This window comes from Salmo trutta, chromosome 5, assembly GCF_901001165.1.
Source record: "Salmo trutta chromosome 5, fSalTru1.1, whole genome shotgun sequence".
NCBI lineage: Eukaryota > Metazoa > Chordata > Actinopteri > Salmoniformes > Salmonidae > Salmo > Salmo trutta.
The window spans coordinates 30,254,265-30,279,426 of NC_042961.1; the positions used below are offsets into that span (position 1 = coordinate 30,254,265).

At 42.9% G+C, this 25,162-nt stretch overlaps 1 protein-coding gene across 4 annotated transcripts; it reads right to left on the reverse strand.

Annotated features, from left to right (window-relative positions):
* Nucleotides 1-1,751: 1,751 nt before the first annotated feature.
* On the reverse strand, nt 1,752-24,556 carry LOC115194042 (rho GTPase-activating protein 22-like). Of its 4 annotated transcripts, none has more exons than XM_029753339.1 (11): nt 24,325-24,556; nt 23,914-24,011; nt 14,179-14,357; nt 13,776-13,863; nt 7,983-8,108; nt 7,617-7,833; nt 7,098-7,230; nt 6,916-6,989; nt 5,898-6,019; nt 2,772-3,963; nt 1,752-2,629 (listed from the first exon to the last, which is right to left on the reverse strand). In XM_029753339.1, the coding sequence occupies exons 2-11, from the start codon at nt 23,936-23,938 to the stop codon at nt 2,413-2,415; spliced, it is 2,373 nt and encodes a 790-aa protein (XP_029609199.1). In that variant the 5' UTR covers nt 23,939-24,011; nt 24,325-24,556; the 3' UTR covers nt 1,752-2,412. The 4 variants fall into 4 exon arrangements, with proteins under 4 accessions (XP_029609199.1, XP_029609198.1, XP_029609197.1 ...); XM_029753338.1 differs by having other exon boundaries at nt 24,130-24,556; XM_029753337.1 differs by lacking the exons at nt 23,914-24,011; nt 24,325-24,556 and adding an exon at nt 22,258-23,037.
* Between the last annotated feature and the right edge of the window lie 606 nt (nt 24,557-25,162).

Genomic DNA, 25,162 nt, shown 5'->3' on the forward strand with positions numbered 1-25,162 from the left:
AGGGAAGATTTACAATACTTTTTCTGAGTTTAGTTGACTCCAGAACTTGGCGGGTAACTGTATAGCTTGCTTTGATGGCTGAGCACTGTACTCAGAATATTGAAAAATGTGCTTTCGCCGTAAAGCTATTTTGAAATCTGACACAGCGGTTGCATTAAGAAGTGTATCTATAATTCTTTCAATAACTGTTGTAAAGTTTATCAACGTTTATGATGAGTATTTTTGTAAATTGATGTGTTCATTCACCGGAGGTTTTGGGAGGGAATATATTTTCTGAACATCACGCGCCAATGTAAAATGGGTTTTTTGGATATAAATATGAACTTTATCGAACAAAACATACATGTATTGTTTAACATTGAGTCCTGGGAGTGTCATCTGATGAAGATCGTCAAAGGTTAGTGATTCATTTTAGCTCCTTGCTTGGAAAATGACTGTGTGGTTTTCTTGTCAAGTTGATGTCCTAACATAATCTAATGTTACGCTTTCACTGTAAAGACTTTTGAAATCGGACAATGTGGTTGGATTAACGAGAGTCTTATCTTTAAAATGGTGTAAAATAGTTGATTGTTTGAGAAAATTGAATTATGGTATTTTTGTTGTTTTGTATTTCGCGCCCTGCTATTCCATTGGCTGTTGGCTAGGGGTCCCGCTGGCGGAACGGTGTTCCTCTAGCGGAACGTCTGTCCTCAACAGGATAAACAAGATTATCTGGTCTGATGAAACCAAGATTGAACTCTTTGGCCTGAATGCCAAGCGTCATGTCTGGAGAAAACCTGGCACCATCCCACGGGGGTGGCAGTATCATGCTGTGGGGATGTTTTTCAGCGGAAGTGTCTGGGAGACTAGTCAGGATCGAGGGAAAGATGAACAGAGCAAAGAACAGAGAGATCCTTGATGAAAACCTGCTCCAGAGCGCTCAGGACCTCAAAGCCTAAGCACACATTCAAGACAATACAGGAGGGTCTTCTGGACAAGTCTCTGAATGTCCCTGAGTGACCCAGCCAGAGCCCGGACTTGAACCCGATCAAACATCTCTGGAGAGACCTGAAAATAGCTGTGCAGTGACTCTCCCCATCCAGTTGTAGAAACATATCCCCAAATACAGGTGTGCCAAGTTTGTAGCGTCATACCGAATAATAATTGATGCTGTAATCGCTGCAGAAGGTGCTTCAACAAAGTACTGAGTAAAGGGTCTGAATACTTATGTAAAAGTGATATTTCCTTTTTTATATATAAAAATGTGCACAAAAAAACTGTTTTTGCCTTGTCATTATGGGATATTGTGTGTAGACAGATGAGGGGAAAAAACGATTTAATCAATTTTAGAATAAGGCTGGAACGTAACAAAATGTGGGAAAAGCCAAGGGCTCTGAATAGGAACTTTATATTCTAGTGAGTCTGTTGAGAAAATTCAAATTAAAGGTACACCTAATTTAAAGGAGTAATGTACTGAAAACCCTATTCAATGAAAACTCCACAATAAAATCTGTTAGCTAGCAAGTGGGTGGATTTTCAACAGTTGAATTACATTTATTCTGAGTGTGCAAGGGAACCACAAGCCCGTTACGCACCTGCATAAGGTAAGTCTGAATAGGAACTACTGAGAAGTGTGTAGGAAAGGCGTGCGTAGGAAACGTACGCCTTTCCTAAGTCTGAATCGGGCCCATATTGAATTGTGTTAGGAGATGTATCTACTTCTTGGATAGTTGCATCTGAGCTACTGGCTTAATCCCATTCTTTAACTTTTATTTTTGGTTGAGTTGGAGAAGTGAATCCAACATATAATTTGTCGACAAGTTTATTGGCTATTTATAGTATTTCAAAAGTGACATTGAATTGTGTCTGTTTGTCAACACAACCAAATATCAACATTTGAAGGAGATGTGTCTTCTGCTTGGATAGTTCCATCTGTGCCACTGATTTAGTCTGGCTATAATTCCAGTATATGGAATAGGTGGAGATCTCTCAACAATCATTCTCGCAATAGCACATTGGTGATAGTCAGTGACAAATATCATAGTTACGCAGGGCTAGGTTTGGTTAAAACCCTGGATCGTAGACCAAAGGGTAAATTATCCAGTAGGAGGTGCTGCCCACCCTATAATTATTTTTTTCATTGTGGATATAAGGTTGAAGATCTGATGTTTTCTTAAAGGTACAAGTTCAACATATTTTATACAAGGTTTGTCTATGTTGAAATTTGGTTACCATGATGACATAATCCTGTGTTTGAAATGTCACCCTCAAAACAACATTTTACGTTCGTTACTTTTTTCAAATCTAATGTATTTTCCACATAAATTCCATGTCGCTATACGTTGACGTATTATGTTGAAACAACAGTGAGTGATCCAGTTTGTGCCCAGCGGGTAGGCTTTTGCTCGGTAGGCTAACGCTGTCTGCTCAGGTCTAGCTGGTATCTGTGCCAGTGGTCAGGTTCCCCAGTGTAGCAAATAACTCTTCCATCTCTTTCTGCAGGAGAACATTCCGAGTCTCAGCCTCTTGCCTTGCGCGTTCCGAGTTCCCCAGACGGATCTCCATCATGAATAACCTCTTCTTCTCCTGGCCTAGATCCTCTTCTAAACGACCAGACTGGAGACGAAGAGCTGAACACGAATCCTCTAATCTGAGAACATAAAGAGAGAGAGGCTAGAGAGTACTGCAGACACACACGCATGGATGTGCACACATGCATGTATGTGCACACACTCACATATACACCACAACATAACATTGCCATATCAACAAGAACACAAGCTAGTTCTTACTTGTGTATGCGTGTCTCATAGCTGATCCTCTGTCTCCTCAGCTCCTCCTTCAACTCCGTCACCAGGCTGAACAGACCATCATTGACCCCTGACCTCTGACCTGGGATGTCATCCCCAGGGTCACCCTCAGTCCAGCCAGCGCTGCTCACACACAGCTCTAGAGGAGAGCTTCTGCCCCCAGCCATCGAGGACCCCGCCACAGCCTGCCCTGACCCTAAACCAGAAATCAGTGTGCCGTGCTCACTTTCTGTAGATTCAGCCAACGGGATCTCACAAGAGGTCCAGGGGGAGGGGCTGCCAATGGGCAAGCTCAGACTGCAGGGAGTGACATTAACGTTGTCATAGGTCGAGAGCCTGTTGGAATGGGGGGAGTTTCTGACAGATAGGGAGGGCTTTATATTGGGATAGGAGGAGACTATAGTAGAACAGGAGGAGTCTATATGTAAAGGAGATGAGTCTTTTAGCGTGCTTCTTTGGGAGTGTGAAGAGTCTTTTAGCAACAAAGAGGACTCAGTATATGAGTCTAGCAGAGAATCTATATGTGTCTCTTTCAGGCAAAGCGAGGACTCTTTGAGTCGTTCGCCGGTCGAAGCGGTCCGTCGGTGACTCCGGAAGGACGTCAGTCCATTCATCAGCCAGTGGCCTCCAGTGACTGTGGACACATCAACTGCTGACCCCCCCAACTTCCCCCTTACCCCCCCTGACCCGGACCTGCCCTTCAAAGAGGACCTCCATGAAGACTGGCTTTTGGACTGCTTACTGGGACCGGATTCTGCGCCACGACCACCCGAGAGTTTTATTTCGCTCTTTCCTTCACGCTTTCTCTCCGTCTTTTCTTCTGTTCTTCCACCATTCATTCCCTCAGAATCCCCCTCTGTTCTTTCCTTGGGGGTTAATCCAGGGTGGTCAGTGTCAAGAGAGGACACTGTGGAGGTCGGGAGGGGCTGAAGTGGTTCTTGACTTGGGGTGTTAGGGGTCTGTCCCAGGGGTGGATAGTCCTTGGCGGGGTTGGGGGGCAGGATTTCCTCCTGTGAGTTCCATTCCACCCTGCAGCGCTGAATCGGGTGGACCCGGGGATAGGAGGTTGGAGGAGGGGCAGATTGGTCCTCCCTGGGAGTCTCTGCCTGCCCCTGGTACAGACGAGAGTGTTCACTGATCAGTACAGTCATCAGGTGCTGCACCTGGGAACTACCTGCAGGGTGCAATAAAAAGCAAATACACTGCTCAAAAAAATAAAGGGAACACTTAAACAACACAATGTAACTCCAGGTCAATCACACTTCTGTGAAATCAAACTGTCCACTTAGGAAGCAACACTGATTGACAATACATTTCACATGCTGTTGTGCAAATGAAATAGACAATAGGTGGAAATTATAGGCAATTAGCAAGACACCCCCGATAAAGGAGTGGTTCTGCAGGTGGGGACCACAGACCACTTCTCAGTTCCTATGCTTCCTGGCTGATGTTTTAGTCACTTTTGAATGCTGGCTGTGCTTTCACTCTAGTGGTAGCATGAGACGGAGTCTACAACCCACACAAGTGGCTCAGGTAGTGCAGCTCATCCAGGACGGCACATCAATGCGAGCTGTGGCAAGAAGGTTTGGTGTGTCTGTCAGCGTAGTGTCCAGAGCATGGAGGCGCTACCAGGAGACAGGCCAACCCAGCAGCAGGACCGCTACCTCCGCCTTTGTGCAAGGAGGAGCAGGAGGAGCACTGCCAGAGCCCTGCAAAATGACCTCCAGCAGGCCACAAATGTGCATGTGTCTGCTCAAACGGTCAGAAACAGTCTCCATGAGGGTGGTATGAGGGCCCAACGTCCACAGGTGGGGGTTGTGCTTACAGCCCAACACCGTGCAGGACGTTTGGCATTTGCCAGAGAACACCAAGATTGGCAAATCCGCCACTGGCGCCCTGTGCTCTTCACAGATGAAAGCAGGTTCACACTGAGCACGTGACAGACGTGACAGAGTCTGGAGACGCCGTGGAGAACGTTCTGCTGCCTGCAACATCCTCCAGCATGACCGGAATGGCGGTGGGTCAGTCATGGTGTGGGGTGGCATTTCTTTGGGGGGCCGCACAGCCCTCCATGTGCTCGCCAGAGGTAGCCTGACTGCCATTAGGTACCGAGATGAGATCCTCAGACCCCTTGTGAGACCATATGCTGGTGCGGTTGGCCCTGGGTTCCTCCTACTGCAAGACAATGCTAGACCTCATGTGGCTGGAGTGTGTCAGCAGTTCCTGCAAGAGGAAGGCATTGATGCTATGGACTACTCATTGATGCTATGGATGCAATTGAGCACATCTGGGACATCATGTCTCGCTCCATCCACCAACGCCACGTTGCACCACAGACTGTCCAGGAGTTGGCGGATGATATAGTCCAGGTCTGGGAGGAGATCCCTCAGGAGACCAGAAAGTTACTGCGTGAGGAAGGGGGAGTGCAGAAAATGTACATTCTGTCAAAACATGATATTGTTCAATCTCATGTCTCCTAAGAAGGGAGGCATAGGGTTTCAGTCACTGATAAATTAGGACAGCCGTGGATTAGGGAGGAGCAAGGAATTCGGCCCTAGGTCAGGTCAGATGACGTGAGAAGGAACAGTCCTATCCCACACACATATATTTCCATGCCCACGAAGGTTCTAGCATGAGGCAGGGCCACGACTACACCATTGAGAAGAACCAGTTAAGTTCCTGACTAGCAACAAAGTATTTATTGGCTGTCTAGATGTGCAAGGAGTTGAATATTCCTAGTAGGAGGGTATAAATATATGTGCTGGTGTAAACATGTCTTTGTCTTTGCAGCTGTTTGACGCAGTGGGTGAATAAACTTGGTTTCAGCTTTTCCTAGTTGTCCAAACTGAGTAAAAACTCTAACACCGGACAATGAAAATCCTTTCTCCAGCCTCATCCCACAGATTATAGCAAAAAAGTGGCCAGGCTGCTAGTTGGCTGAGAAATACATTACATATATTGGCTTTAAACTCTGGTTAAACAATGCCTCCTTCTCACTGATATTGTAAAATAAAAGTTTCAACTTGAACAAATCCCCTCTATGTAAAATGTTATGGTTAGTTTGCTCATAGCACGTGTCATCACAGAGAAAAATGTGCTGGTATCTACCCTCCATCATGATTTGTGGGTCCTCCATCTTGGGTCGGAAGATGTTGGGTCCGAACACAGTGGCCAGGTTCTGAACACTCATCTTGTTCTGACTTGAGTGGGACTGGACCTCATCTAGGAATCTGTAGTGCACATACACACATGCACACATGCAAGCACACACACATATATGCACGCACAAATAAAGGCTGGTAAGAATAAAACACAGAGGAGAAATATAAATAGCCCCCTGAAGCAACATTTTATTTCCTCCAAGAATGTCTGAATATCTCAACTCTTGTATGTTCAGTATGATTCAAACTGAGACAGATACAGTATGAGAAGTGGTGGTGAGTCATGATGTTGCCACAGTCTGTGTGAGCTGCCTCATTCTGCTGTCTCAGCTGCCTGTTGATGCCATTAAACATCTATTTCTAGTGTCAGATGATGTCTTTAACCCTTTAACTGGCACACCAAGAAAAAAAAATCTGAAAAATTATTGTTCTGCAAAATATGTGTATTTAGCTTCACTATATATATAGGCCATAAATGAATAATTTTTGTTTACATGACTTAAACTTTGATAGATAACACAGGGCAAACATCTCAACCAGCAGATTGAGCTGCCCAATTAGAGTAAACTGTATTGGAATTTGAATATACTTTTTAAATAAAATAAAAAAATAAAACATTAATTTACATTATGTCTGCTTAATTTACTTATAATGGAAGATAAGCTTAGTTATATAAGGATATGAAATATTAATAAAATATGCTACATTTGTGTGTCAAAATCTGAATATTCAAATGCATGTAAATGTATGCATTTACAGTTTAATGACATGTGCGGAATGATATTATGAAACATATTGAAGATGACAGGCAGACAGTAAATAATGATATGGATTTTTTTATTTATTATATTTGCACAGACAAAAGAAATCCCATAAAAATGTCTTTATTGCCCATTATCACTAGCTTTGACTTAATAGCATTCCTTTAATGGGCAACTCAACCATCTGGTAGAGCATATTTTTACCTGCAGATGTATCTGAGGAGGTTGTAGTTGACCTGAGGAAGACTCTTCAACTGCCTGCCCAGCTCAAGTATCCCCTTCAAAAAGAGAAAGTCCCAATATCATTATTCATTAGGGTTTGAATGAGAGCATTACTACTTTGAAAAGGGGCACATATGCGCGCGCGCACACACACACACACACACCTCCTCCTGGTTCTTGGCCAGGAGTTGAGCAGTGGAGAGGAACTCTGTGTATTTGTTGAAAGGCACCACAGGCTCTGGCAGCTCTCTGAGGTACAGCTTCAGCAGGGACGCCACCGTGTGGACATCAGTGTTACTGTTAAACATAAGAATTATGACTGATTTACAATAGAGCTCATCTACCTGTCTGTGTTGTGTTTTTTGTTGTTGAAATTTTACCTTTATTTAACTAGGCAAGTCAGTTAAGGACAAATTCTTATTTATAATAACTGCCTTCACCGGCCAAACCCTAACCCGGACAACGCTGGGCCAATTGTGCACAGCTCTTTGAGACCCCCAATCATGGCTGGTTGTGATACAGCCTGGAATCGAACCAGGGTCTGTAGTGACGCCTCTAGCACTGAGATGCAGTGCCTTAGACTGCTGCGCCACTCGGGAGCCCCCCAATAGGTTGTGTTTTACATTGTGTTATTCTGTGTTACCTGTAAAGGAAAAGTTGATGCAAAGGGAAAGTACTTCTACCTGCCAAACAGTGGTTTCTCCCCGCAGTTAAAGGCGTCTTGCAGCTCTCGTACGTGATTGGTTTGTCCAGGCATTCTGAACAGCCCCTCCTCCGTTAGGCCGTGCTGGTGTATAAAACACACACACTGCTGCACCAGCAGAGGCACCAGAGGCTTGCTGCTGCTGCCACACCCACTCTCACACTGCATTGTCTCCTCTAAATGCTGCCCAAAAATACCTAGAGCAATGACACCCAGATTCCAAGAACACACACATACACAATCAGCTGGCTCGTACAGGACGTTACATGTTTGTGTGTGTTTTCTGTGCGTGTGTGTCTCTGTGTGTATTTGTGTGTGAGTATGTGTATGAGCATGTGTGTGTTACCTCCTCCTAGCGGGGCCCATATAGCTCTTCGTATGGCTCTGACCCATTCCTCCATGTCACTCTGAGACTTAGCCATCAACAGGAAAGACTCACTCAGACCTGAACGATCCTTCTCCCCACTGCCTCCTGCAAACACACACACACACACACACACACACACACACACACACACACACACACACACACACACACACACAACCTGTGTGAGCAACCGACATACTCTTCAGTCTCTGAGGCGATTTAAAAACAACGCATGAACCCCTAGCATGAAGTATGGCAGGTGGAAATTGATTCTGTATGCGTTGTACATTGTCATTGGTAATTATATGCAGAGTGCACTGTTGATGTCTTCATGAGCACAGTGCTTGTCTTTAGCACTGATGCCATCTACATAGTACGTTGTTATTGGTATTGTCAGTGTCATCATGCAATGCTCTGTGCTTATGTGCCATACAAAGAGCCTTTAACAGTGGTGCTGATCTTTGTATTTTTCTGAGTAGACCACTAGATGTTGATGGTGCAACTATGCCAGTGACACTGTGAACCATCAGATCCTCCTCTCCATCCTCTCAGGGCTGGGCGTCTCAGGCTCTGCACACTCTTGGATTGCATCCTACCTGGCAGGCCACTCCTACCAGGTGACGTGGAGAGGATCTGTGTCTGCACCACGTACTCTCACTACTGGTATCTCCCAGCCTCAATTCTAGGCCCTCTCTTCTTCTCTCTACACACCAAGTCACTAGGCTCCGTCATATCCTCACATGGTCTCTCCAATCATTGCTATGCGGATGGCACTCAACCTACTTTTCTCCTTCCCCCCTTCTGACACCCAGGTGGTGACATGCATCTCTGCGTGCCTGGCAGATATCTCAACATGGATGTCGGCCCACCACCTCAAGCTCAAACTCAACAAGACGGAACTGCTGTTCCTCCCGGGGAAGGCCTGCCACTCAAAGACCTCTCCATAGTGTCGCCCTCTGAGAGTGCAAATAACCTTGGTGTGACCCTGGACAACACCCTGTCGTTCTCTGCAAACATCAAAGCAGTGACCCGCTCCTGCAGGTTCATGCTCTACAACATCTGTAGAGTATGACCCTACCTCACACAGGAAGCGGTGCAGGTCCTAATCCAGGCACTTGTTCTCTCCCGTATGGACTACTGCAACTCGCTATTGGCTGGGCTTCCCGCTTGTGCCATCAGACCTCTGCCACTTGTCCAGAACACTGCAGCCCGCCTGGTTTTCAACCTTCCCAAGTCCCACTGGCTTCCAGTCAAAGCTTGCATCCACTACAAGACCATGGTGCATGCCTACGGAACAGCAAGAGGAACTGCCCCTCCCTACCTTCAGGCTATGGTCAAACCCTACACCCCAACACGAGCACTTTCTTCTGCCTCCCAACCTCCTCTTCACCACGACACCCCCCAAAAGTACCAAAAAAAACAACCAGCACTAGCTCTGACTCTACTGAAAAATGTACTTTCTATGCTGTGATATGGGGTTGTCCCACCAAGCTATCTTAAGACGATTGCACACTCTGGATAAGAGCGTCTGCTAAATTACAAAAATATAAGATGTTCTGCTCCTAATATATATCTATTATTATTATTATATATTTTTTTATGTAACCTTTATTTATTAACTAGGCAAGTCAGTTAAGAACAAATTCTTATTTGCAATGATGGCCTACCCCTGCCTCCCCTAACCCGGACTACACTGGGACAATTGTGCGCCACCCTATGGGACTCCAGATCACGGCCTGTTGTGATACAGCCCGGAATCGAACCAGGGTTTGCAGCAATGCCTCTAGCACTGAGATGCAGTGCCTTAGACCGCTGCGCCACTCAGGAGACCCTAGATACTACAGGGCATGGTCAGTCCTGTCTGTCTATATGTATGGTGTCAAACGGATCTCTAGTGTCGAGCACGTGCGAGATGGCGCTGTCGAGCAAGATCAGACATAATTGAGCAAGCAAACACTGAGTCGAGAGCGCAGAGGATGGGTTCCACAAGCACAAAGGCCAGTTGAGAGCGCAGAATGTGGTTGAGCGAGCAGAGGACGGGTCCCACGAGCGGGCAGGCAGCAGGGGTCACGCAAATTAAACTTGAATTGCACTTGCAAGTGTCACTTTGAGTAATCAGAACATTATTGCAACACGCAAAATATGAATTCTAGAACAGAGATAGTTTTTTTTGTTTTGCAGATACTTACTAAACGTCAAGACTCAGAAGTTACGGCGTTCTCACAAATACATTGCATCCCCACGTGGATATCTCATCTCACACCAAAAAATATCGCAACAGCAATCGTTTACTTTAATTCTAGGTAATGAACATAGCCTGTAGCATTCTACTGAAACGCAATTCATCAGGTTTCTGGACCGATCACAGCTTGACTGCTCTCCAATCGGATTTTGACGGTGAAAGGCAAAGTAATGAAGTAGCCTATGAGTAGCCAGAAAGCACTAACATCCGGTTTTCAGGGGTACAGTATTTTCAACCTATGTTCCGTTTCCCCTGAAAAACGGGTTAATGGTGAAGTAGCATTAGGGACGATGGCCGACGATAAAAATGTAAGCTCTGTAGTTTTTCATTAGAGAAACTAGCTAACCATCCAACTAGCTCAAATCAAATCACATTTTATTGGTCACATACACATGGTTAGCAGATGATATTGCGAGTGTAGCGAAAGGCTTGTGCTTCTAAAATCAAATCAAATTTTATTCGTCACATGCGTCGAATACAACAGTGAAATGCTTACTTACAAGCCGCTTACCAACAATGCAGTTTAAAAAAAATAAGGAAAACAATAAGAGATTAAAGTAACAAGTAATTAAAGAGCAGCAGTAAAATAACAATAGCGAGTTCTATTTCTGGTTCCTAGTTCTCGTTCCTAGTTCCAGTTCTAGTTCCTAGTTCTAGTTCCGAAGGTGCCGCAATATCTAACATGTAATCTAACAATTCCACAACATTTACCTAATACACACAAATCTAAGTAAAGGAATGGAATAAGAATATATACATGTACATATATGGATGAGCAATGACAGAGCGGCATATGCAAGATGCAATAGATGGTATAAAATTATGTATATACAGTTGAAGTTGGAAGTTTACATACACTTAGGTTGGAGTCATTAAAACTCGTTTTTTAACCACTCCACACATTTCTTGTTAACAAACTATAGTTTTGGCGAGTCGGTTAGGACATCTACTGTGTGCATGACACAACTCATTTTTCCAACAATTGTTTACAGACAGATTATTTCACTTATAACTCACTGTATCACAATTCCAGTGGGTGAGAAGTTTATATACACGAAGTTAACTGTGACTTTAAACAGCTTGGAAAATTCCCGAAAATTACGGCTTTAGAAGCTTCTGATAGGCTAATTGACATCATTTGAATCAATTGGAGGTGTACCTGTGGATGTATTTCAAGGCCTACCTTCAAACTCAGTGCCTCTTTGCTTGACATCATGGGAAAATCAAAAGAAATCAACCAAGACCTCAGAAGACAAATTGTAGACCTCCGCAAGTATGGTTCATCCTTGGGAGCAATTTCCAAACGCCTGAAGGTACCACGTTCATCTGTACAGACAATAGTACGCAAGTATAAACACCATGGGACCACTCAGCCGTCATACCGCTCAGGAAGGAGACGCGTTCTGTCTCCTAGAGATTAACGTACTTTGGTGTGAAAAGTGCAAATCAATCCCAGAACAACAGCAAAGGACCTTGTGAAGATGCTGGAGGAAATAGTAAAACGAGTCCTATATCGACATAACCTGAAAGGCCACTCAGCAAGGAAGAAGCCACTGCTCCAAAACCGCCATAAAAAAGCCAGAATACGGTTTGCAACTGCACATGGGGACAAAGATCGTACTTGTTGGCGAAATGTCCCCAGGTCTGATGAAACAAAAATATAACTGTTTGGCCATAATGACCATCGTTATGTTTGGAGGAAAAAGGGGGAGGCTTGCAAGTCAGAGAACACCATCCCAACCATGAAGCACAGCATCATGTTGTGGGGGTGCTTTGCAGCAGGAGGGACTGGTGCACTTCACAAAATAGATGGCATCATGAGTGAGGAAAATTATGTGGATATATTGAAGCAACATCTCAAGACATCAGTCAGGAAGTTAAAGCTTGGTTGCAAATGGGTCTTCCAAATGGACAATGACCCCAAGCATACATCCAAAGTTGTGACAAAATGGCTTAAGGACAACAAAGTCAAGGTATTGGAGTGGCCATCACAAAGCCCTGACCTCAATCCCATAGAAAATTTGTGGGCAGAACTGAAAAAGCATGTGCGAGCAAGGAGGCCTACAAACCTGACTCAGTTACACCAGCTTTGTCAGGAGGATTGGGACAAAATTTACCCTACTTATTGTGGGAAGCTTGTGGAAGGCTACCTGAAACGTTTGACCCAAGTTAAACAATTTAAAGGCAATGCTACTAAATACTAATTGAGTGTATGTAAACTTCTGACCCACTGTGAATGTGATGAAAGACATAGAAGCTGAAATAACTTTTCACATTCTTAAAATAAAGTGGTGATCCTAACTGAGAAAGGGAATTGTTACTAGGATCACATGTCAGGAATGGTGAAAAACGGAGTTTAAATGTATTTGGCTAAGGTGTATGTACACTTACGACTTCATCTGTAGCTACCAAGACTATCTGCATTGACCCTTTTTGCACTGACTTTTTTTACTCATAACATACGCTCCTGCTACTGTCTATTATCTGTCACTTTATTCCTAGTTTTATGTACATACTGTATCTACCTCAATTACCTCATACTCCTGCACATCGACTCGGTACTGATAGCCTGTGTATATAGCCAAGTTATCATTACTTGTGTATTTATTGTTACTTTTATTATGCGTTTTACTTTTCTATAGTTTCTCTATTTTCTTTCTCTCCGCATTGTTGGGAAGGGCCTGTAAGTACCGTAAATTCCGGACTATAAGCAGCAACTTTTTTCCCAGGCTTTGAACCTCGCGGCTTAAACAATGACGCGGCTAATATATGGATTTTTCCCGCTTTCAATTTTTTTTTCTCCAAAAAAACACATTCTGTGACGTGCTCAGTTTTTTGTCGGCATGAAGCTTTCATTAGACCAATGAAATTGCCGAACGGGTTAAGGTCAAACAACTTTTTTGTTTACTGTTTAGATTAAATCGAGCGCTCTCAAACTTCCCATCATTCTGATTACGGTAGTCATTTTGTCACCCTCATCATGGCAAAGACACGGAGAAATGCATATGATGCAGCTTTCAAGTTGAAGGCGATTGATCTGGCTGTTGGAAAAGGAAATAGAGCTGCTGCACGGGAGCTTGGTCTTAATGAGTCGATGATAAGACGTTGGAAACAGCAGCGTGAGGAATTGACTCAGTGCAAAAAGACAACTAACGCTTACTGCTAATAATTATTTTTTGTTTCGTTAAAGCCTATTTATTTTTGTTACAAGCCGTGTTTCGTTAAAGCCTATTTATTTTTGTTAGAAGCCGTGTTTCGTTAAAGCCTGTGTAAAGTTCATTTGTTTCAATGTACCGGTAGGCACCTGCGGCTTATAGACGTGCGGCTTATTTATGTTCAAAATAATATATATTTTTTAATTCAGTGGGTGCGGCTTATATTCAGGTGCGCTTAATAGTCCGGAAATTACGGTAAACATTTCACTGTTAGTTTACTCCTGTTGTTTACGAAGCATGTGATGAATACAATTTGATTTGAACCAGGAAGTGCATCATCGGAGGGAGGGTTTAGATGTCTCCATGGTTTCTTACCTGGACCAATCTCAAACAGGTGGCGACCAGCTTCATCCTGATTGGCCGACAGCTCACTGACCTGACTGCCCTGGAGAATGATGCATCCCTGAGAGAGAGAGAGTGAGAGAGAGACAGAGAGAGAGCAACAGAGAGAGACAGAAACAGAGAGACAAAGAAAGGAGACAACACAGTATTAAAGGTAGAGCATTGTGTGGTTTGCTATAATCAAACAGAAACATTACTTAACTCTGTTTGAAATGGAAACCACTTAGAGCACAGGGAAGGAAGACATGCTGTGCATGAAAAACATTACAGAAATGTTACGAAACATTATAGACTCCATCGTCTCCTTTAGTCTTGATATATGTAGAGTGACTTGAAAGTGTCCTGAATATGTGCATTAAACTAGAGTGTAGTATACCTGAGGTTTAGTCTCATCCTGGTCTTTATAAAAGTACAGTGCTTCAGTGTGGAGAACGAACCACCGTAGCTGCCAGTTCCTCATGATGCTCCTCTGTCTCTTCAGCCAGCCGGCCTTCAGCGTCATCTCCTGGCCTAGAGGAGAACTGCAGCGGCCCAGCACCATGCTCTTAGAGCGGGCTGGGGAGTTCGAGATGGGGGAGGGGAGAGAAACATGAACACAAACACATATAACCTATATACAGACAAACACACGCACGGATGCACGCACACACGCACACACACCATCCCTAATCATTCTCCACTGAGGTCCCTATGAGAACAGTCTGATTCCAGTGTCTGAGCCATGCATAATGATTTATTCATTATCAACTGGACCAGTCTATTATCAGGGATGGACAACCCTCAGCTGCTGGAGCCTTGCTCTAACACACCTGAATCCTAGTTCATTCTCCACAGAGATGAACACACACATAACCTATGCATGTACAAAGGCACACACAGCTAGAGCATCCCTAACCTCTATTCACTGAGGTCCCTATAATATGAGAGCAGGCTGATCCCAGAGTTGAAAACCATCCTGGAGAGCTACTGGCTGTCCAGGCTTTTGCTCTAACACACCTGATACTGCCAATGGGGCAGATGATTATAGGATCAGGTATGTTGAAATAAGGTTGAAGCAAACCTTCCAATTGCGTAGATATAAATGCTGTAGAGGTCCTATTTGTCTCTCCAACAGCTCAGAACAACCATAACAGACTGATTAAAAGAGAAATTACACATCAGACACTGGTGTATCGGATAAACCTCAGTGTCAGGCTGAGAGAGCGAGAGGAGACAGAGAGAGAATAAATTATTTATATTTTTCTTGTTAATTGCATCCCTGTTTCTGCTGAGGACAGCTCAGGGCTGAGCTCTCTCTCCATCTCTCGCTCTCCACCTCTCTCTTGTATTTTGCAGAGTCATGATCGCAATAGATTACGTGTATTTCACAACACATTTGGTAGGTAAAATAACCACTGATCACAATCTTTTCAAGTAAAACCTTCTTCAAATAGCAGTGAGAGTGTGAGTGGATGAACGACAAGTGCAAGAGTTAAGTGGTAGTACAACATACAGTCTGTGCCTAGTCTCAGTCTTGTGATTTACTGCCTCCATATCCATGTCCATCCAGTCATGCATGAGGTATGTCACGCTGTGGGCAGGTCTGCCTGCCTGTAGGCCTGGAGCTGTCTACTGCGTCAGTTATTAGTACCGTGTGAGATGAACTATGTTTATCACTCAGCTGTTGTGATGGACACTTTTAGCCCTGACAGTAGTAGTAAGCTGTCATATACAGCAGTAGTAAGTCCTACATGTCACACAGCCACAACTACAATTCATCACCGGGAATAAATACAACATCTCAACGTAGTATGTACAGTACACTATGATCAGCTCCGTCTTCTATTGAAATATAGAAATATCCTTCTGAGATAAGAGCAAGCAACCAAATATTTCATTTATCAATAACTACATTTACATTTCAGTCATTTAGCAGACGCTCTTATCCAGAGCAACTTACAGTGGTGAATGCATACATTTCATAAAAAAAATTCCGTACTGGTCCCCCGTGGAAATCGAACCCACAACGCTGGCGTTGCAAACACCATGCTCTACCAACTGAGCCACACGGGACCTAGTGTGGAATTGTACACTGTAAGATGCATATGTATGCATTTCCGTAACCAGGGCTCTAAGGGCCGTAACCATGCTCCTAGATATTTTGCTATGCGACCTGGAAAGAAAATCACCTAGATAATAACTGTTGTAATGATAGGCTTCACTTAGTTGTTTCTGAAAAAGTGAGTGCTGATTCATTCAATTCGAAGGGTACATGTAAATAATATTAAAGGACCAGTGCAGTCATAAACTTGATTTAACTGTGTTTTATACCTACAGTGCCTTCAGGAAATTATTCAGACCCCTTGACTTTTTTCACATTTTGTTACGTTACAGCCTTATTCTAAAATCGATTAAAGAAATAAAAATCCTCATCAATCTACACACAAGAACCCATAGTGATAAAATGAAAACATATTTTTAGAAATTTTAGCAAATGTATAAAAAATATAAAAATGAAATATCTTATTTACTTAAGTATTCAGACCCTTTGCTATGAGACTCGAAATTAAGCTCAGGTGCATCCTGTTTACAATGATTGTCCTTGAGATGTTTCTACAACTTGATTGAAGTCCACCTGTGGTAAATTCAATTGATTGTACATGATTTGGAAAGGCACACACCTGTCTATATAAGGTCCCACAGTTGACAGTGCATGTCAGAGCAAAAACCAAGCCATGAGGTTTAATGAATTGTCCATAGTGCTCAGAGACAGGATTGTGACGAGGCACAGATCTGGGGAAGGGTACAAGTGATAGGGTAATATTTCACCCATCAGACTATTCTTGATTTAATCTAATGACTTAAATGTAAAATGTAAAATAAACTAAATAATATTCTGTAGTTTTTTACTATTTTCTACATTGTAGAATAATAGTGAAGACATAAAAACTATGAAATAAGACATTTGGAATCATGTAGTAACCAAAAAAGGGATTTTTTTTTATTTTTTAAAGTAGCCACCCTTTGCCAGAGCTTCCAATAGCCTACAGTTAATCTCTTTCCGTAACCTGTTGAGGCTGGCAATTAAGGAGAATGCAAGAGGCTGAACTAAAGACGTTCCAGAACTGCTGTATTTGAAGCACCACCCCTTTCTGTCCAGTTTCACAAGGACCTTACATGTTCTGTTAAAAGGGGGAATTGGCTCTGGAAGACAAAACAGCCAAATACTCCATCTAAACGTGAATCGATTCTCAATTGCGGTATGGTTCTAGAAACATAAATCACTCTACTTTCATATCACGTCAAAATAATTTCACAAATGTCAAATACTCACTTATTGTACACTGTTTTAATTGGTTTTAACACAGTTGCAGCTGACAGTATTTTTCAGTGACAACACATTTGTGGAGTCAGTCTTTCATTTACACAAAGGTGTTCGGAGACACAGATAGCTAATTAGCACAGGTAGTCCACTCTGTCTTCTGTCTGTTTTCCGCAAACAAGCGCTGTACCATGGAAATATGGCCGTGTGTCTCAATTGAACCTTTTTTTATTATTTCTCACTGACATGTTTCCAAAACCGTACTGCAAACGATACGTGTTAATGTTTAGACCGAGCATTGCAGCTCTTAATAAAACTCCCCCATACAGAAGACGCCTTTGTCCAATGACTCTTATGTGTAATGTAATGGAACTGAGAGTCATGATCAAGGGCTACAATATCCCCTTATTTTCAGTCAGTTCAATTATTTATTTTTCCAAGGTCTGAGGCACTTTGATCAGTCACATTCTTCAAGCCCAAGAAACAAACACTTAGCTTCCTTGTACATATGGAAATTAAAAAAGGTTTCTGAAAAACTTTTTGGAGGGTTACTGTTAAAATTATTTATATAAAAAAATAGACAATGATGACAGGAGTATGGGCCCCCAGAGCTCGTGGGCCTCACGCCTTGTGGAGGCTGCAGGGGTGTCCGGTTTGCCAGTACCACTCAGAACACTCCCAGACAGTCTCAGCAAAATTCTTGCTTGAGAAATTGCTCTTTGCTAAGAAGCTATTTTGGTTTCTTCATTAGTATTTTAATTGAAAGCAGTAACAGTAAGGTACTTAAATGTTAAATAGCAATTATTTGATATTGAGATAAAAATGGCTGTATTGGACCTTTAAAGAATGCATGCATCAGTGATTTGTAAACTGAACAAAAATATAAATGCAACATGCAACAATTTCAAAGGTTTTACTGAGTTATAGTTCATAGAAGGAAATCAGTCAATTTAAATAAATAAATTAGGCCCTAATCTATGGATTCCACATGACTGGGCATGGGCACAGCCATGTGCCCACCCACTTAAGAAACAGGTCCTCCCACTGGGGAGCCAGGCCCAGCCAATCAGAATTAGTTTTTCCCCACAAAAGGGCTTCATTACAGACAGAAATAATCCTGAGCACCTCCCTCCCCACGCACATATGATCCCGCAGGTGAAGAAGCCGGATGTGGAGGTCATGAGATGGCGTGGTTACACGTGGTCTGCGGTTGTGAGGCCGGTTGAATGTACTGCCAAGTTCTCTGAAACAACGTTGGAGGCGGCTTATGGTAGAGACATGAACATTCAATTCTCTGGCAACAGCTCTGTTGGACATTTCTGCAGTAACCATGCCAATTGCATGCTCCCTGAAAACTGCACATTTTAGAGTGGCCTTTTATTGTCCCCAGCACAAGGTGCACCTGTATAATGATCATGCACCTGTCAGGTGGGTGGATTATCTTGGCAATAAGTTTTTGCAACTTTCTGAGAGGTAACACATGGGAATGCCTGTGTCTACCACTTTGAGTAGCCAGTTAGTTATGCTGAAACAGTCATTTCTAAAGGCTTTCCCATAAAACTTTCCAAATGAAATGTTAACTGCAAAGTAGGCTTACCTGGTAGAATGATATGATATCACGATCGTTTGTAACAATCAGGTGGTCTTTTGTTTCGCAAGCTCTGCTATTGTGCATTCAGTACAGAAATACTGCTAGCAAAACACCAGTCCCACCGGTTTCGGAAATCCGAATCCGGTGTTATTATGGCAAATAAATGTATTGGCTGGTAAAAAAAAACACAGTGGCTGGTGGAACAAAAAGGGTCGTTCCAAAACCACTCACAGGCATTTGTTTAGGCTACACCTTGTTCAGTCATGTTACCTCATTAGCTAGCTAGTTAACAACCTGGTTACTTTAACAATATATCTAAACATTTGGGGGCACAGAAATAAAGGAAAAGGGATAGATTCTTTAGAAGATACAAGGTTCATAGCAATGAATGAATGACTGATCTCTTGAATGTCTTCACTCACATAATTTATGCTCTTAAGGAGACGGTATACAGTGGGGCAAAAAAGTATTTAGGCAGCCACCAATTGTGCAAGTTCTCCCACTTAAAAAGATGAGAGAGGCCTGTAATTATCATCATACATACACTTCAACTATGACAGACAAAATGAGAAAAAAAATCCAGAAAATCACATTGTAGGATTTTTTATGAATTTATTTGCAAATTATGGTGGAAAATAAGTATTTGGTCAATAACAAAAGTTTCTCAATACTTTGTTATATACCCTTTGTTGGCAATGACACAGGTCAAACGTTTTCTGTAAGTCTTCACAAGGTTTTCACACAGTGTTGCTGGTATTTTGGCCCATTCCTCCATGCAGATCTCCTCTAGAGCAGTGATGTTTTGGGGCTGTCGCTGGGCAACATGGACTTTCAACTCCCTCCAAAGATTTTCTATGGGGTTGAGATCTGGAGACTGGCTAGGCCACTCCAGGACCTTGAAATGCTTCTTACGAAGCCACTCCTTCATTGCCCGGGCGGTGTGTTTGGGATCATTGTCATGCTGAAAGACCCTGCCACGTTTCATCTTCAATGCCCTTGCTGATGGAAGGAGGTTTTCACAAAAATCTCACGATACATGGCCCCATTCATTCTTTCCTTTACACGGATCAGTCGTCCTGGTCCCTTTGCAGAAAAACAGCCCCAAAGCATGATGTTTTCACCCCCCATGCTTCACAGTAGGTATGGTGTTCTTTGGATGCAACTCAGCATTCTTTGTCCTCCAAACACGACGAGTTGAGTTTTTACCAAAATTTATATTTTGGTTTCATCTGACCATATGAAATTCTCCCAATCCTCTTCTGGATCATCCAAATGCTCTCTAGCAAACTTCAGACAGGCCTGGACATGTACTGGCTTAAGCAGGGGGACACGTCTGGCACTGCAGGATTTGAGTCCCTGGCGGCGTAGTGTGTTACTGATGGTAGGCTTTGTTACTTTGGTCCCAGCTCTCTGCAGGTCATTCACTATGTCCCCCCGTGTAGTTCTGGGATTTTTGCTCACCGTTCTTGTGATCATTTTGACCCCACGGGGTGAGATCTTGCGTGGAGCCCCAGATCGAGGGAGATTATCAGGGGTCTTGTATGTCTTCCATTTCCTAATAATTGCTCCCACAGTTGATTTCTTCAAACCAAGCTGCTTACCTATTGCAGATTCAGTCTTCCCAGCCTGGTGCAGGTCTACAATTTTGTTTCTGGTGTCCTTTGACAGCTCTTTGGTCTTGGCCATAGTGGAGTTTGGAGTGTGACTGTTTGAGGTTGTGGACAGGTGTCTTTTATACTGATAACAAGTTCAAACAGGTGCCATTAATACAGGTAACGAGAGGAGGACAGAGGAGCCTCTTAAAGAATAAGTTACAGGTCTGTGAGAGCCAGAAATCTTGCTTGTTTGTAGGTGACCAAATACTTATTTTCCACCATAATTTGCAAATAAATTCATAAAAAATCCTACAATGTGATTTTCTGGATTTTTTTTCTCATTTTGTCTGTCATAGTTGACGTGTACCTATGATGACAATTACAGGCCTCTCTCATCTTTTTAAGTGGGAGAACTTGCACAATTGGTGGCTGACTAAATACTTTTTTGCCCCACTGTATACTTTTCAAGGAGTACATTTACATGTACACTAATGATTAGATATTAAACTGATTATGGCTGCAGGCCGAGTATGTCATTAGTCATGTAAAACACCCTTCTCTGTTTATCTTAATTGGCGTGAGGTTTTCTGAGCAATCTTTCTAATGATTAAGACATGTAAACACCTTAATCAGAGTTTCGGAAGTGTATTTGATCTGCGTATGTGCTAGCATGAGCAGCGCGAGCTTCCTTCTTTTCCGCAAGTGAACTGAATTTGGATAAACTGAAAGTATTGATCTTAGAAATATTTTTCACATATAAACTTTATATGTCTGAAGTCAAAATCAAATAGGCTTCACAAAAATAACATGGTCGCTGTGGAAGAACGTGTATTTTGATACAGTGTCTTTGCAAGGTATTCAGACCCCTTGACTTTTTCCACATTTTGTTACGTTACAGCCTTATTCTAAAATTGATTAAATTGTTTTTTCCCCCCTCATCAATCTAAACCAAATACCCAATAATGACAAAGCACCTTTGGCAGTGATTACAGCATCAAGTCATCTTGGGTATGACGCTACAAGCTCGGCACGCCTGTATATGAGGAATTTCTCCCATTCTTCTCTGCAGATGCTCTCAAGCTCTGTCAGGTTGTATGGGGAGCATTGCTGCACAGCTATTTTCAGGTCTCTCCAGATATGTTAGTTTGGGTTCAAGTCCAGGCTCTGGCTAGGCCAATCAAGAACATTCAGAGACTTGTCCCGAAGCCACTCCTGCGTTGTCTTGGCTGTGTGCTTAGGGTCGTTGTCCTGTTGGAAGGTGAACCGTCGCCCCAGCCTGAGGTCCAAAGATTAACTTTGCTCCATTCATCTTTCCCTTGATCCTGACTAGTCTTCCAATCCATGCCAATGAAAAACATCCCCACAGCATGATGCTGCCACCACCATGCTAAACCTTAGAGGTGGTGCCAGGTTTCCTCCAGACGTGATGCTTGGCATTCAGGCCAAAGAATTTCAACATTGGTTTCATCAGACCAGAGAATATTGTTTCTCATGGTTGTTTCTCAAGTGGGCTGTCATGTGCCTTTTACTGAAGAGTGGCTAAAAGCCTGTTTTGCTTTGTCATTATGGAGTATTGTGTGTAGATTGATGATGACAATATTTTTCAAATCTATTTTAGAATAAGGCTTTAACGTAACAAAATGTGGAAAAAGTCAAGGGGTCTGAATACTTGATCAATTGTTATCAATTCCATAAACTTCATTGAGTCTAGCAGAGACTGGAAAAGAAAGAACAGCTCTCATCAGATAGTGTCTTTATCACATGCAAGGAGATGCAATAATCACATCATCCAAATACAGAAGTAAACTATCACACAGCCAAAACACTAAGAGATAAAGTGTGCTGCATGCATTATGGAGACACAGTTACTATCACAGTCGCAGAGAGAGTGAGAGAGCAAGACCGGCACACTGCTGAGATGCTGCAGAGAGAGAAAGAGGGGAGGAGAGGATGAAAGATTGTTCTTACCCCTGCGTGTCTGTCTGTTTTTAGGGCTAAGCATGGTTGTCATTGCAGTGCTAGTCCCATGTCTGGATCCCTTCGGTCACACGCACACCGCTCTCTCCTCTCACTCTGCTGCCTCACCCTGTTTCTTATTCCCTGAGGCACCACCCTTTTTCTATCTCTCTTCTTCACTGCCACTCAATCTCCTTTCGGGAAAGCACCCTCCGGGCTCTCTTTCCACTCTCCCTCTCTTTCTCTGTCTCCTTTCCAGTTACACTCTCTCTTCCTTCCCCTTTCTCTCTCCCCTTCTCTCTCTGTCTCACTAGCCCAGTGTACTTACAGCACTGCCCACTCTCCTCCTCACTGAGAGAGAGAGAGAGAGAGATGTATATGTTTAGAGGGATATAGAGGTATAGCGAGGGATAGACATTTCCTGCACATGCTCAGTTCTAATATTACTCCTGCTGCATTATTCAGACAGACACAGATGGGCGCACACACACTCAAGCACATGCACAAACACACATAATCACAGTTTGCCATAGTCCACTTCAGGTTACTAGCCAGGTATGTAAAACTATTCTACTCTTGTTTTCAGGTAAACCATTCACTAGCCTCCTGCACCCAGACTTTATTTCCACCTGACTCCCTCAAAAAGCCAGCAACACAGACGGGGACGTCAGCATGGAAAGGTACAACAGACAGACAATTGAAAATACATACAATAAAAGGAAGAAAATACTACCAATGCTGTCCGTATCATTTTAGAACAGCAAATTCTGTGGACACCAAACACTCTAGAGCTGTGTTTCGAATACTCATACTAACTGCACTAACCGTACTATTTGTGATGTAAATTGAGTATGTAGTATGCTTATTGGTTATAGTATAGATAGAGTTAGTATGCCAAATGTTCCCGGATGTCGTACTAAATTCGCCAAAATACGAAGTATACAAGCTGTGGACACTATTTCTGTGCTTTTAGGGCCCATAATACAATTCTTCAGAAAATGGGCGTGGCTTCACAACATTTTCAGATTTCAAGAAAATGGCAGAAAATATGCAGCCGAAGTCCGACGAGAGTGGACACAATTTCTTTGCTTTAAGTAATTATGACAAAGTTTAAGAACATTTTCAGCAATGTAAATAAAGTAATGACTTTTCAAATCAGTTATGTTGGCTAACAATTTGTTAGCTACGTTATCCTCGTAGGATATCATTACAGCAGTATGTACTGGTATGTTAGCTAGCTACCTAATGTTAGTTGGCTACTAATACATCAAACTTGCCAGTATATTAACTATATGCTATTCTTACCTTAGCTAAGTGGTATAGTTGTTGTGCGTTCTCAATGGTCATTGTTAATTCGCTCTAGCCTTCTACTCCGATTTCAGAGCCCTCGTGTCTGAGTGTGCCAGAGCGCAGAATAACTGATGAATTTACAAACGCTCAACATCCATTGAATATGGCCGGTGTCAGTAAAAGTTGGCAAAAAAGCATAATTAAATTGTTGCCAGCAGCACAGTTAGTCACCAACGCTCTAGATAACATAAAAACAGCCTAACCAGCTCTGCTAGGGGGAATAAAATACATATACTCATTAGTATGTAGTATACAGTATGTTAGTATGGGTATTCGAGCACAGCTCAGGTGTTGTTAGAGCATAGAGCTGGTCATTACCTGAGTCTTGTCTCTGTCTGTCCATGGGTAGAGTCTTGGAAAGGTTAATCACAGACACTACTCCATCTGTCTACTGCTCGGTACCACTATCTGGAATGCTGACCGGACACACAAACATTCAGAGTCAACACACACACACAGTGAGAGAGAGAGTCTGAGAAAAACTACAACAGAAAGTCAACAACTATCTGACACCATGACCCTCACTCCACTTACAAGATGTATTCAGCAGCCTGAATGCTCAGTCGGTCAGTCATATATTGATAATTGTGAGAGGCAATCAGATGATAATGATAGTGCTAATGCTATATACCCAGAGTTGACACCAGCACAACAGAGCAGTGATAGTCTGGAGCTATAGAAGGCTATGCTCAGGACTGATGTTGCTACTAAGGAGACAGAGACTATTACCTGCCACGTCATCTCAGACAGAGAGAGAGAGACGCCTTTCAGTCCTCAATAGCTCACTGTGGAGATAGGAGACACACACACATATACCTACATACACATAGGCATCCACACACACAGAAAGAAATACACAGCTCGGAGACAGTGGTACAAAATGCAGACACAGGTCTTCACATAGTGTGGGGTCAGAATCATGTGCTGTGTGACCACGCTTCCTCTCTCTCTCTGTCTTAGGAAGTGAGTAGTCAGTATGGAGAAGTGAATGTGCAGCCCTCTGGCTAAACACATGCTGGTTCCTCTAGGTATTAATAGACAGCCCACACTGACAGTCGTAGCATTTACATTCACATTTTCATCTGTGCCAGGGATGGCAAACCCCCATCTTCCTGGGAGAGTTACTGGGTGTGCAGGATTTAGTTCCAAGTCCAACCGTGCTCTTACATCTAATTCTAATCAGCTGCTCATCAGGATCTTGATGAGCTAAATCAGGTGTGTTAAAGCAGGACTGGAAAAAAAGCTTACATATCCCATCGCTCTCCAGGAGGAGGGTTGACCCATGGTTGCAGAACGTGCAAACATAAAAGTTATGTCTGTTCTGAAAGAGAGGTGGAGTGATCTGCGGTGCTGGTAGTCGCTCAGCTGAGGTCGGAGAAAATAGTAATCTGCTTTAATTTTCAAGAGGTGCCGTCATTGTTGACCAATCACAATAGAAAACGTAGCCTGCATGGTGATACGTCAGCACCAGTGGAGGTTCCTCAGAGGAGGAACAGGAGGACCATCCTCCACAGTGAATTAAAAAAAAAGAATAATATTGAAAAATTAAAAAATATATATTTTTAGA

Bases quoted from the DNA above. Each gene is read 5' to 3' on its own strand.
- LOC115194042 (XM_029753337.1), bottom strand. From the start codon at position 22,300: ATGACAACCATGCTTAGCCCTAAAAACAGACAGACACGCAGGG. The intron at 6,020-6,915 runs GTAAAAATATGC...TGTGCACTACAG, and splicing joins CTCCTCAGATACATCTGCAG to ATTCCTAGATGAGGTCCAGT. The intron at 2,630-2,771 runs GTAAGAACTAGC...TTATGTTCTCAG, and splicing joins TATGAGACACGCATACACAA to ATTAGAGGATTCGTGTTCAG.